The sequence below is a fragment of the Silurus meridionalis genome, chromosome 20, assembly GCF_014805685.1.
Source record: "Silurus meridionalis isolate SWU-2019-XX chromosome 20, ASM1480568v1, whole genome shotgun sequence".
Lineage (NCBI taxonomy): Eukaryota > Metazoa > Chordata > Actinopteri > Siluriformes > Siluridae > Silurus > Silurus meridionalis.
In genome coordinates, this window is record NC_060903.1 from 18,872,356 (window position 1) to 18,883,205 (window position 10,850).

The 10,850-nt window shown below is 42.2% G+C and overlaps 2 protein-coding genes across 2 annotated transcripts in view; one reads left to right on the forward strand and one right to left on the reverse strand.

The window, feature by feature from the left end:
- Positions 1-4,761: 4,761 nt before the first annotated feature.
- mc4r (melanocortin 4 receptor) lies at positions 4,762-9,309 on the reverse strand. Its single transcript, XM_046877076.1, has one exon. The coding sequence runs from the start codon at positions 8,692-8,694 to the stop codon at positions 7,678-7,680; it is 1,017 nt and encodes a 338-aa protein (XP_046733032.1). The 5' UTR covers positions 8,695-9,309; the 3' UTR covers positions 4,762-7,677.
- Positions 9,310-9,529: 220 nt separating this feature from the next.
- The window catches only part of gad3 (glutamate decarboxylase 3), a 22,810-nt gene continuing 21,489 nt past the window's right edge, over positions 9,530-10,850 (forward strand). The window contains exon 1 of the mRNA XM_046876505.1: positions 9,530-9,771. Coding sequence (XP_046732461.1) covers positions 9,695-9,771 — 77 coding nt within the window. The 5' untranslated portion in view covers positions 9,530-9,694. The remainder of the gene's footprint in view (positions 9,772-10,850) is intronic.

Here is a 10,850-nt window from a genome sequence, read left to right on the forward strand (position 1 = left end):
CTCCTTTCCCTTAAAAACGATTTTTAAATAGACACAAATTCAATCCTGTTTCAGAGTCACTACGTAAACATCAATCAAGAAGATATTACAGCTGGATTTAATAAACATGCAAAAACCCGACAATCAGCAGATCATCACACACACGTCCTGCACTCACAGTCCCCAAAATGAGAATCAGATTTCCCCCGTCTCGGCCCTTAGCGCTCGGTGAATAGCGATGAGGCGTGTGGAGTGTTTCTCTTCTCATCTGCGCATTCGAGTGGTTTTCATCAGCTCTTATCACAGGCTCATTTTGGAGCAGTGAAATGAATGGTGTATGGTTTGGTGGATATCTGATAAACACGTGGCACGACGTCAGCGAAAAGAACGTGCGCTCACTCACCTGGTGGATCTGCTGTCCAGACACCTCATGGTGGTGATTACGTGATGATCTACTCTGAGAGTAAAACATATTACAGAAAGAAAAACATGAAGTGTGTGTAGGAACAAGGTGAGAGAAGAAAAGGAAAATATATAGAGGAAGAGAGGGCAAGAAAGAAAGAAAGAAAGAAAGAAAGAAAGAAAGAAAAAAGACTTGTTCTATTACATTTCAGAATCAGGATCTTAATGGATCTCTGTGTTTAAAAGTCAGGCAGTGTAAAATCTCTCAGCGTGGCGTATCAGTACAGCTGTGCTAACAGCTGGATAAAATTGCAAACAGAGTAAACATGATTTTGCGGCAGGTTTCAGACTCTCGGTATCTCCCAGGTCAGGTTCTGTGATGATACGCTGCAGTGTCGCTTCACACCAGCTTTGCTCTGGACAGTTTTGCTTCATCAGTTTCTCTTGCTCTTTAATGGCGGATGAGAACAGCGGGGTTTAGCTCCGAGCGTATCATGTGCGTAAGAGGCTGAGGCGCTGAGCGTGTTTGCAATGAATGCCAATGATGCACATGCAGGCTGCTGATAAAGACCTGGAACACTCCATCCTCAGCGCACACCGAGACGGACGCGCTCTAATGGATGAATTTTATTCAAATCCTGCTCACTTATGTGCTGTAATTAATTACGTGAAGCGAACGGACGGGTCGCTCTCAGATACGCAAGCTGCTCAATATCGTCTCAGCCCAACCTCTGTGTTATCTTTACTCACATTACACTCACTCTCTCTCTCTCTCTCTCTCTCTCTCTCTCTCTCTCTCTCTCTCTTTGTCTGTGTTCTCGAATGCTGAAGAAGTAAAAGGAGGAAATTCTGAATGTAATCACAGTGGAGGAGGTGTAGAAATATCCAAGCGATTACATAACGGCTCCCAAAGCTTCAAAACAGTCCGTGTCATGCAGATAGAGGAAACTTCATCGAGTCCTCTACATCTTCCTCTAAACCCACTAACTGCATGTCTTCCTTCACCACCTCCATAAACCTCCTCCTTGATCTTCCTCTTTTCCTCCTTCCTGGTGTCTCCATCCTCAGCATTCTCCTACTGATATACCCCATGTCCCTCCTCTGCACATGTCCAAACCATCTCAATATCACCTCCCTCACCTTGTCTCCAAAACGTCCTACATGCGCTGTCCCTCTAATAAACTCATTTCTAATCCTGTCCATCGTCGTCACTCCCAACGAACATCTCAACATCTTCAGCTCTGCTACCTCCAGCTCCACCTCCTGTCTTTTACTCAATGCCACTGTCTCTAAACCATAGAACATCTCAGGTCTCACCACAGTCCTATAAACTTTCCCTTTCACTCTCACAGATACTCTTCTATCACAAATCACTCCTGCTATCACTCTTCTCCACCCACTCCACCCTGCCTGCACTCTTTTCTTCACTTCTCTAACACACTCTCCATTACTCTGCACTGTTGACCCCAGGTACCTGAACTCCTCCACCTTCTCCACCTCTTCTCCCTGCAACCGCTCCCCTCCACTGCCCTCCGTCTTATTCACACACATGTACTCTGTCTTACTCCTACTGACTTTCATTCCCCTTCTCTCCAGCGTGTACCTCCACCTCTCCAGACTCTTCTCCACCTGCTCCCTACTCTCACCACAAATCACAATATCATCCGCAAACATCATAGTCCAGGGAGACTCCTGTCTGACCTCGTCCTTCAACCGGTCCATCACCACATGCAAACAGGAACGGGCTCAGAGCCGATCCTTGATGCATTTCCACCTCCACCTCTCCAGGCTCTTCTCCACCTGCCCCCTACTCTCACCACAAATCACAATATCATCCACAAACATCATAGTCTGAGTGTTAAAAGTTTAGCTATTAATATTACACATTATATATACAGCATTTATATAAGATTTGAATTTATTCGTCCCACAGTCGGGAAATTTCTATATATATATATATATTCATGTTTATTTGTTTTGAGTTTTTAATAATGAACATTGTCTCAGAGCAGCTTTACACAGATAATGTGGAGATAAAAATGAAGATGTTCTTTATAAGTGTAAGTTTGTCTCCCTGAGATGCAGAAGGAAGAAACATTAAGAGGAACCAGACTCAAGAGGGAACCTCATCCTGATTTATTACAGATAAACCATGTTGAGGTGCAGTGATGGAGATCAGAGCAAACTGTAGTCCTGAGTCAGTATAGCAGACTGTAGATATTAACTACAGTCCAAATCCATCAATTCAATTTCTTAAATCCATTTTTTCTTTGGGATTGTGACTGGATTTAAGAAATGTAATTGACTGATTTGCTGTGAGGTTTGTCCCGGCTGTTTTTTTAATTTATTTTAAACTGTGGGTATTTAAGTGATAAACTGTTCTATATGTTTGTTTTTAGAATGTTGTGTACTAAATCTGTATTGTTTTTGGAAAGTCACGTTTTTGGGAAGTCACATTGTTGTAACCTTGTTACTTAAGAACTTTTTTTTTATTATTTTATTGTCCTGGGTGTTGACAGAACCTAGGTGGCGTAGTTGGGTTTCTCAAGCATTCTAAGCTGAGGGTTACACACACACACACACACACACACATATTTATATATATATTATTACACTGTAGTAACTTTATTCATTTCTTTTCTCTCTAGTGAAGTTAATTTTAAACGCAGGAGAAAACATGAAAAAAAGAAGTAGAAACTGAAGTTACAGCTTAACCTTGACTTTTACAGAGCGTTGCACACCGAAGACTCGTTTCTTAAATGCTAAATTTAGACATTTCTGTTTACAAAAACAATTCATTATATCAATAAAAAGAAGTATGGTAATCTGATGAAATCTGATTTTTTTTTGGTGCTAAATATAAAAGAGAAAATGAAAATGGTTAAAACTGCATCATCATCATCAGTGAAGATTAAACGAGAGCTGAAGGTCACATGACTTGAGTTTGTTGCCAGTTGATGATTGCAGCTCAGCTTGACCACCTTTTCCTGTTTTATTTCAACTTTGTTTTTTTCAATGCGTGCCATGTGTCAGAAAACCCACATCCTCGTTTCGAGCTCTGTAGCGTGAGAGCAAGCGAGAACTTACGATGTTGAGATCTTCAGTTTCTTGTTTGGCTCTAGTAGGAACCGAAACACGAGTCGTGTAATAAAGCGATTTTGAGCTGAATCTGAAAACTCCGGAGCGGAAGAGTGTTCCTGTGAGGTTCCTGCGAAGTTCCTGCAAACCCGTCAGTAAAGTCTAAATCCAGGGCGTGTTACAGAACGATGAATTTGGACCAAGATTTCTCTACATAGAGTGTAAAGACTCCGTCTGTGTGCGTGTATATATTTATATATATATATATAATGTGTGCATGGAAGAAACCCAGGTATGTAGAGCATCCTTCTTCTTCTTTCCTTCCTCACCCACTCACGGTCTCACGTCAGAGCTGCAGCGTCTCCCTGCGAGAGCTGGTGATTCTCTCTCTGAGCACGCTGCAATCAGCCCTGTGTTGACAGAATGAGGTGCAGGTCAGAGTGTTTACGTGATCAGCTTGTAGAAAGAGATGCCTGGGGGGAAAACATGACCCAGACGCTTTGTCTTCGGAGGAATAAAAAAAAAAATCCTCATTTTCTCATAAAGCTTTGTTTGGGTTTTTACTTATTTCAGACATTTTTTACATTTTATCAGTAGCATTAGTTCAAGTGAAGGGAAAATGTCATGCTCCAGCATCCAAAGACGTCCGATAAAAATGTGTGTGTCCAACTTTGTATGAAGAACCGCGTACGGCTGGAGAATTCGGGTGTCTCAATACATTTGGCCTTATAGTATATGTTATAGGAGATGTTAAATTCTGGATGCTGATTGGGCAGCGACTTTGACACTACCGTAGGTTTATGTTTTAATACATCATGGTTGTTATGGTAACGACTCGTTTCATAGGGGCGTTTTTTTAATATATTTTGGTTTACGGGAAGGAGTCTCCAGTGTCAGCGCTTTGTAAGAGGAAGACGAATCGCATTCCGGTGAGGGGACGAGTGTTTACAGGCACTTTAATGATTATACAGCTTTCTTCTTAATTCATTTAATGTGGCTGACGTCGTTACTATGGAAACGTAACCTATAATGTATTCGAGTGAATGCATTAGCGCTAACCTGTGATTTGCAGCTGCGCAGGAGCTGCATGTGACACGCCTCGGCTCCATGCAGAGCAATGCCGTGTCTGAAAACACGCTTTTTATTCTGATTAACTCCTCCATGATCATCTCCAAATGTCATTTCACACATCCTTTGATTTTCTGTTATTTCCACTTGTGTGTGTGTGTGTGTGTGTGTGTGTGTGTGTGTGTGTGTGTGTGTCGCCTCACTGCAGTAGTTGTTAAGCGGTACCTCTGCCTGTAATGACCCCTCATCAAATCCAAGGTTTCAAACAGAAGTACCATTAAAAAAAAAACTCATCACACGCCATCAAATGAAAATAGAGCTTTTTAAGCCGGATGTTTCATTATTCCGATCCCCTCTTCACTCCCAGGTTCCACTCAGCTCCGCTCTTGTGCAGCTCGTACGCAGCGAGCTCATTCTCTGGGTCTGGACGCATTAAAGGTCACAGTGCTCTACAGAAATAATGGAATCGTTCTGCTTGGAACCTGTGATCTACGCCTTTAGACTTCAGCAGCCAGACTGAAACCTGCCATGTCTGTGTGAAAGGCAGGAATCAGGGTTTCATAATGTTCACAGCGTCCTGGTTCTCCTACACGCCGTTTGTTCTTCTTCAACCGTTTAAAACAGCCGCAAAAAAAAACCAAACCGACTGAAAGTCACAGCCTTGAAGGTTAAATGTATAAATCCTACACAACAATCAGAGACAGTTCCATAAAAAACCCTCAGAAATACACCACCCTGAATGACACCTGTAATAACTTCAGAACTTTTCCAACAGGTTCAACAAGAAAGGAACCGTTTATCGAACACCATTTAAAAATAATACTGTTAGAAAAAGGTACTTCAGAACTCTTAAAGTTTGGGTGTAGAAGTGTTTTCCTTTCAGAAACTGCTCCATGTAGAAGAATTTTCAGAGGATCCCTTAATTAAAGATCTTCTTAGAACCTCTAGAATCATTACGGGTGGTTTGGTTTTTTTACTTTGAGAGAGCAGTAAGATGATTGATGTGGAACGGAGATGGAGAAGGTCCAGGAGATGCAATTCTTTTAGAATTTAAATGTTCTTTTCTCTCTAGTGAGTTAAGGAACTCTTAAAGGTTGAATCTTGAACTCTTTACAAAAATCTTAAATTTGTCTCATCAAACATTTGAAGAAATGCTTCTGCCCAGGAAGAAAAAATACCCAAAAAAAAAATCTTCTGGAGGACCTATGAGAAATAGTTCGATTTTCAGAACCTCTTTAGGTTGAACATTGTCATGTGTTATGCAGTGAGTAGAAACTACAGAGCTCCTGTGGCTCCAACCTGTGGAATAAAAGTGTATTTGTAAGCAGAGGCTGGTGTTGCTGTGGTGTTTATCACCGTGTGGGTGTGCAGCAGTCATTCTCTGAAGGTCATCTAGAGGCTGTTCTGAAAATTGTTGAGGCAATGCACTGAGAGGGAAGATCAACAGGTCACGGCTGGCAGGAACCTCAGTAAGAACTTGTTAGTGAGTGAATAGCTGAAGGACAGTGTGTGTGTGTGTGTGTGTGTGTGTGTGTGTGTGTGTGTGTGTGTGTGTGTGTGTGTGAGAACTTTTGTTGTAGTATAGTGAGTGAGAGAGAACGTGGGTGGAGATAAAGAGGAAAAAAGAATAAACTCTGATATTTATTTGTAAATGTGGAACATCTTGTGAAAATTGTTCTTCCTGCAGTGATGTTGAACTCTGGGCTCTGATTGGTTGTGAGGTGTTGATTAGTTTCCCATAACAGCAGCTCTGATTGTAGTGCACCTGCAGATCTCATGCTTATAAGAACACGCTTGTTCTGAATGTTTGTATGTTTGTAACAGGGCGTACAGAATGTCCCTCTGTTTTCTGGAGTCTTTTGAAAACCAGATTCGTGGCTGAACATTGAAGTGCAGATGTTTCTGGTCTTCAGGTTTCCATTTTAAAATGATTTAATATCCTTCTTTCAACAAAATGACACAAAACATCAAATTCAAGGTTTCATTTGGTAACAGTTTGTATGCAGGTTTTGGAAACTTCTGAAGGTCTTATTTGTGAGTGTTCTGGATCCTTGAGACATCCTGGGAATAAGGAACAAAATACAATGTTTGGACAAAAGTTTGTGGACACCTGACCATGAGTTTGATATGTGCTCCCTTTTAAACATTTAATCCTCATTTGCTGTTATAAAAATCTCCTCTCTTCTGAGAAGATGTTCCAGTAGATCTTGGAGCTTTGTGGAGACTCATTTATCCACAAGTGTGTTAGTAAAGTCAAGTACTGATGCAGGTGAGAAGGTGAGGAGGCTCCTGGGGTGCAGTCAGCGTTCACATTCATCCCAAAGTTGTTCAATGGTGATGGAGCTTTACAGCAGGAGATCTTCCAAATACTTTGAACCCATGGAAAGCAGATCTTCATGGAGCTGACTTTGTGCACAGGGGCTGAAGAAACACATATAGCTGGAAAACTCAGGTGTCCCAATACTTTTGTCCAGACAGTGTAACAGCTGTAGAGATGTAGAAAGATCTGAAGGATGCTCCTGAACATTATCACCAGCTTCAATTCACATTTTTTGTGACTAAATGAACATAATGGATTATTTCTTCATTTCAAAATGAAGCTCTAGAGATGTAGTCCAGGAAGTGATCAATATTGATTTATTTACATTTCTCCTGACGCTTTCTGACACGGGTTTAACATGCGAACATCAGCCTGATGTGCAGAAATAAACACCAACTCCTACATATCACAGTTAGTTAAAGCAATATCACAAAACAGCTTCCAGACAATCACATTTATTTCACATCACCACACACGTCCTACATGAGAATACGTGAAGGAATATGAGCACGAATCACGCAGCAGAGCAGGGAGGAGTCTCCAGCCGTTATCGAGGCACTGAGATGGAGCTGGTTGTTCATCACCTCGATCGATAGAATCGTTTCTAAATACCTTGATTCCAGATGTTCCCTGCAGGATTGCATTGATTTTGTCTTTTCAGTCATGAAGGTATGTACGATTCTGTCCATCAGTGAACTGCAACCCTCCTATTGGTGATGATGAAAATTCAAGTCATCTGAAGCAGTTAATGATTTCAGGTTAACAAACAGCCTTGAACATTGAGCGAAACATCAGTGCCTTCAGAATGCAGCCACCAAAAAACATCATGGTTAATAGCTGTTAAGTCTTTCACTGAAGCCGATGCAACTCCAGCTGCAGCTCCATCCTGAAGCCCAGCCGCAGCAGATCTCCCTGAAGGTCTTCCTCATCTCCTGACTTCTGAAGGCGTAGATGAGTGGGTCTATCACCGAGTTACACATGATCAGAATCAGGTACATGTTGAAGTGAGACATGAAGCAGACACAGTATGGGTTCCTGGGGCAGGAGATCATGAGGATAAGATGGAGGAAGAATGGTGCCCAGCACACCACGAACACTCCGAGTAGGATGGTCAGCGTCACGGCGCCCTTCATGTTGGCCGCCTGCCACACCGGCCCGTTCCCCGGCAAAGCGGCGATGCGTTTCATGTGAAGCCGCGCCAAGAGGAACATGTGCACATAAAGTGAGGCCATGAGGGCCAGCATGGTGAAGAACATGCTAATAAGGCAGATGAGGACTGTAGCACTCTCTGAGTAGATGATAAAGAGCACGCCAGACGCTGAGCAGAAGCTCCAGATGCATACGATGATGAGCGCCGCCCGACGCTGGGTCATGATGTTGTGGTAGCGCAGGGCATAGAATATGGTGACATAGCGGTCCACAGCGATGGCCAGGAGACTCCAAATAGACGCCAGGAGAGAGCTGCAGATCATGGAGTCAAACACGTTGTCCATGCTTTTTACAATGTCTCCAGAGATGGTCAGGTTTCCGCTGGTGATCAGCGCCATCACGGCCGTTTCTGTCGCGTTTGATACGCTCACCAGGAGGTCAGCCACCGCCAGGCTGCAGATGAAGAAATACATGGGTGAATGGAAGTTCTTGTTTTTTATGATGGCTGCAATAACCAGGATGTTCTCCAGAAGGCTGACCAACCCCAGCGTGATGAAGACCTCGGTGGAGATCAGTAGCTGTTCGTAGCATCCGGACGCAGAGTTCCTTTCCCCGCCAGCGGCTTTGTTTCCAATCTGCACGCCCAGGCTGTGGTTCCGGTGGGCATGGTGCAGCCCGTGGTGCCCAGAGATGTTCATATCTGCAGGAGCTTCTCACCACAGTCTTTCCATCTTTATTTACATTTATTATATGCCCAGAGTTTCTTTTATGTGTCCTCCTTCTCTATCTCCTTTAAAGAGCTGCTTTTTTTTCATGCACTGAGGTTCTTGTAGCATCTTCGAGCTCACAGAAAGCTTTTATTTAACCCCCACACACCGTGTCCTCCTCATGCATGACGAGATGAGAGCAGCATGCGAACGATGAGCCGATGTGCAGATAAACACAGAGAGCAGAAGAAGATGATGCAGGAGTCTGAGGCAGGAGGCACTTGCTCTCCGGAGCGTTCCTTTGGTAGAGTGACACTTTCCCTCTCTTTGCCCCTGTTCTGCACTGAGATCACCAACTCCTCCTCTATCTTCAGCGTCCAATCAGAGACCTCGCTACGGGGATGACCTGCACCAGCTTTTACACAGATAAATATATAAATATATAAATAAACAAATCAATGGAGCAGATTTTAGACCAGAAATCTTCATCACCTTTTGTGATCAGATCTTTTTTTACAGATCCTTTTCCCTGCAGCAGAGAAAACGTTTTTCTCTCTCTCTCTCTCTCTCTCTCTCTTAATCTCTCTCTCTCTCTCTCTCTCTCTCTCTCTCTCTCTCTCTCTCTCTCTCTCTCTCTCTCTCTCACTTACTCTCTCTCTCCTTCTCTCTCACTCTCTCTCTCTCTCACTTACTCTCTCCTCTCTTTCTCTCCTCTCTTTTCTCACTCTCTCACTCTCTCTCTCTCTCTCTCTTTCTCTCCTCTCTTTTCTCACTCTCTCACTCTCTCTCTCTCTCTCTCTCTTTCTCTCTCTCACTCTCTCTGTCTCTCTCTCTCTCTCTCTCTCTCTCTCTCTCTCTCTCTCTCTCTCTCTCTCTCTTTTTCTCAGCGATCTCAGATATGTTCTTCTTGTCTCGTCTCTTCTCCTCATCATGCCTCGTCAATCACATGGCTGTCGCTCATCATCTCTCGGTCTCGTAGTGAAAAGAGGAGATGAAACCGAGGACATTGTGGATGCAGTCGACATCCTGCTTCATCTGCAGCTCGATACCTGGACCCACTTTATTAAAGTGAGTGAAGTGTTTATAAAACTGAACTAATTGGACTGTAGTTCTGTAGTTTTGGGAAACAGCATGCAGTTATGTGAAGAGTCTGTTTGCTGTCTGTGCACCAGGAGAAGGTCATGCTGTAACTTTAACAGGATGAAAATTTATATTTTTAAGAATATAAATAGTTAAGAAAATAAATAACACATTAACTAACGAGTTATAATAATGACACTCATCCTGGCACTGAGTCATGTGACTAATTAATCCCACAACAACCAACATGAGCAAACTGAGGTTTAATATTTCGATCCAATTAATTATTATTTTAATGTAAGTTACATAATAATAAATACATAATATTCATTCAATAATGTTTTAATAGCAGCTGCTCATCCAGAAAGTCTGTATAATCTGCACTTTATTCATTAAATACAGGACATTTGTGTTTAATAGAGAAATATGTAGATTATATATGGAATAAGTGAGGATGAAGGAAGGAGTGTGGAGTGTCAGAGCTTCAGGACCGAGGAGTTTGTGGTGTTCAGGACGTCATGTGAACTCACTTACGTTGATTATTTTCCTGCAAAAGTCAAAAACTGATGCTTTTATCTGATCTGTTTTAGTACTTTTCTATAGTTGTGTATATCTAAAGCAGGAAAAACTGCTGCAGCATGGCATGAGGACGGTGGGGTGCAAAAGTTTGTGCACCCTAAAGTGGAGAAATGAAATTTCACATTGAATGGACTGTAACATTGTTTTAAATAGTGACCAGAAAAAAGTCTGGCAAGTGTGTGATATTCTTTCCTTTTTCTTTAAAACATCTGAGAGTGTTTCTAATGCGATCCGCTTTTCCTGTCATGATATTACTTATGACAAAATAATTGTACTTCCTCTACTGTTCATATTTTATCACAGCGCATGCAGGGAAATGTTTCTAACAATCAGCACTGAAATAGAGGCATACAATCCAGAATGTAATGACATTTAATTGCAGTGAAATAAAAGAGAATAAAATGTACAGTATAATGTACAGTATAAAGGAAATGGGTTTATAAAAGTAGAAATAGAGCAGCGGTTTTACTCATTAGGACCAGACTGTG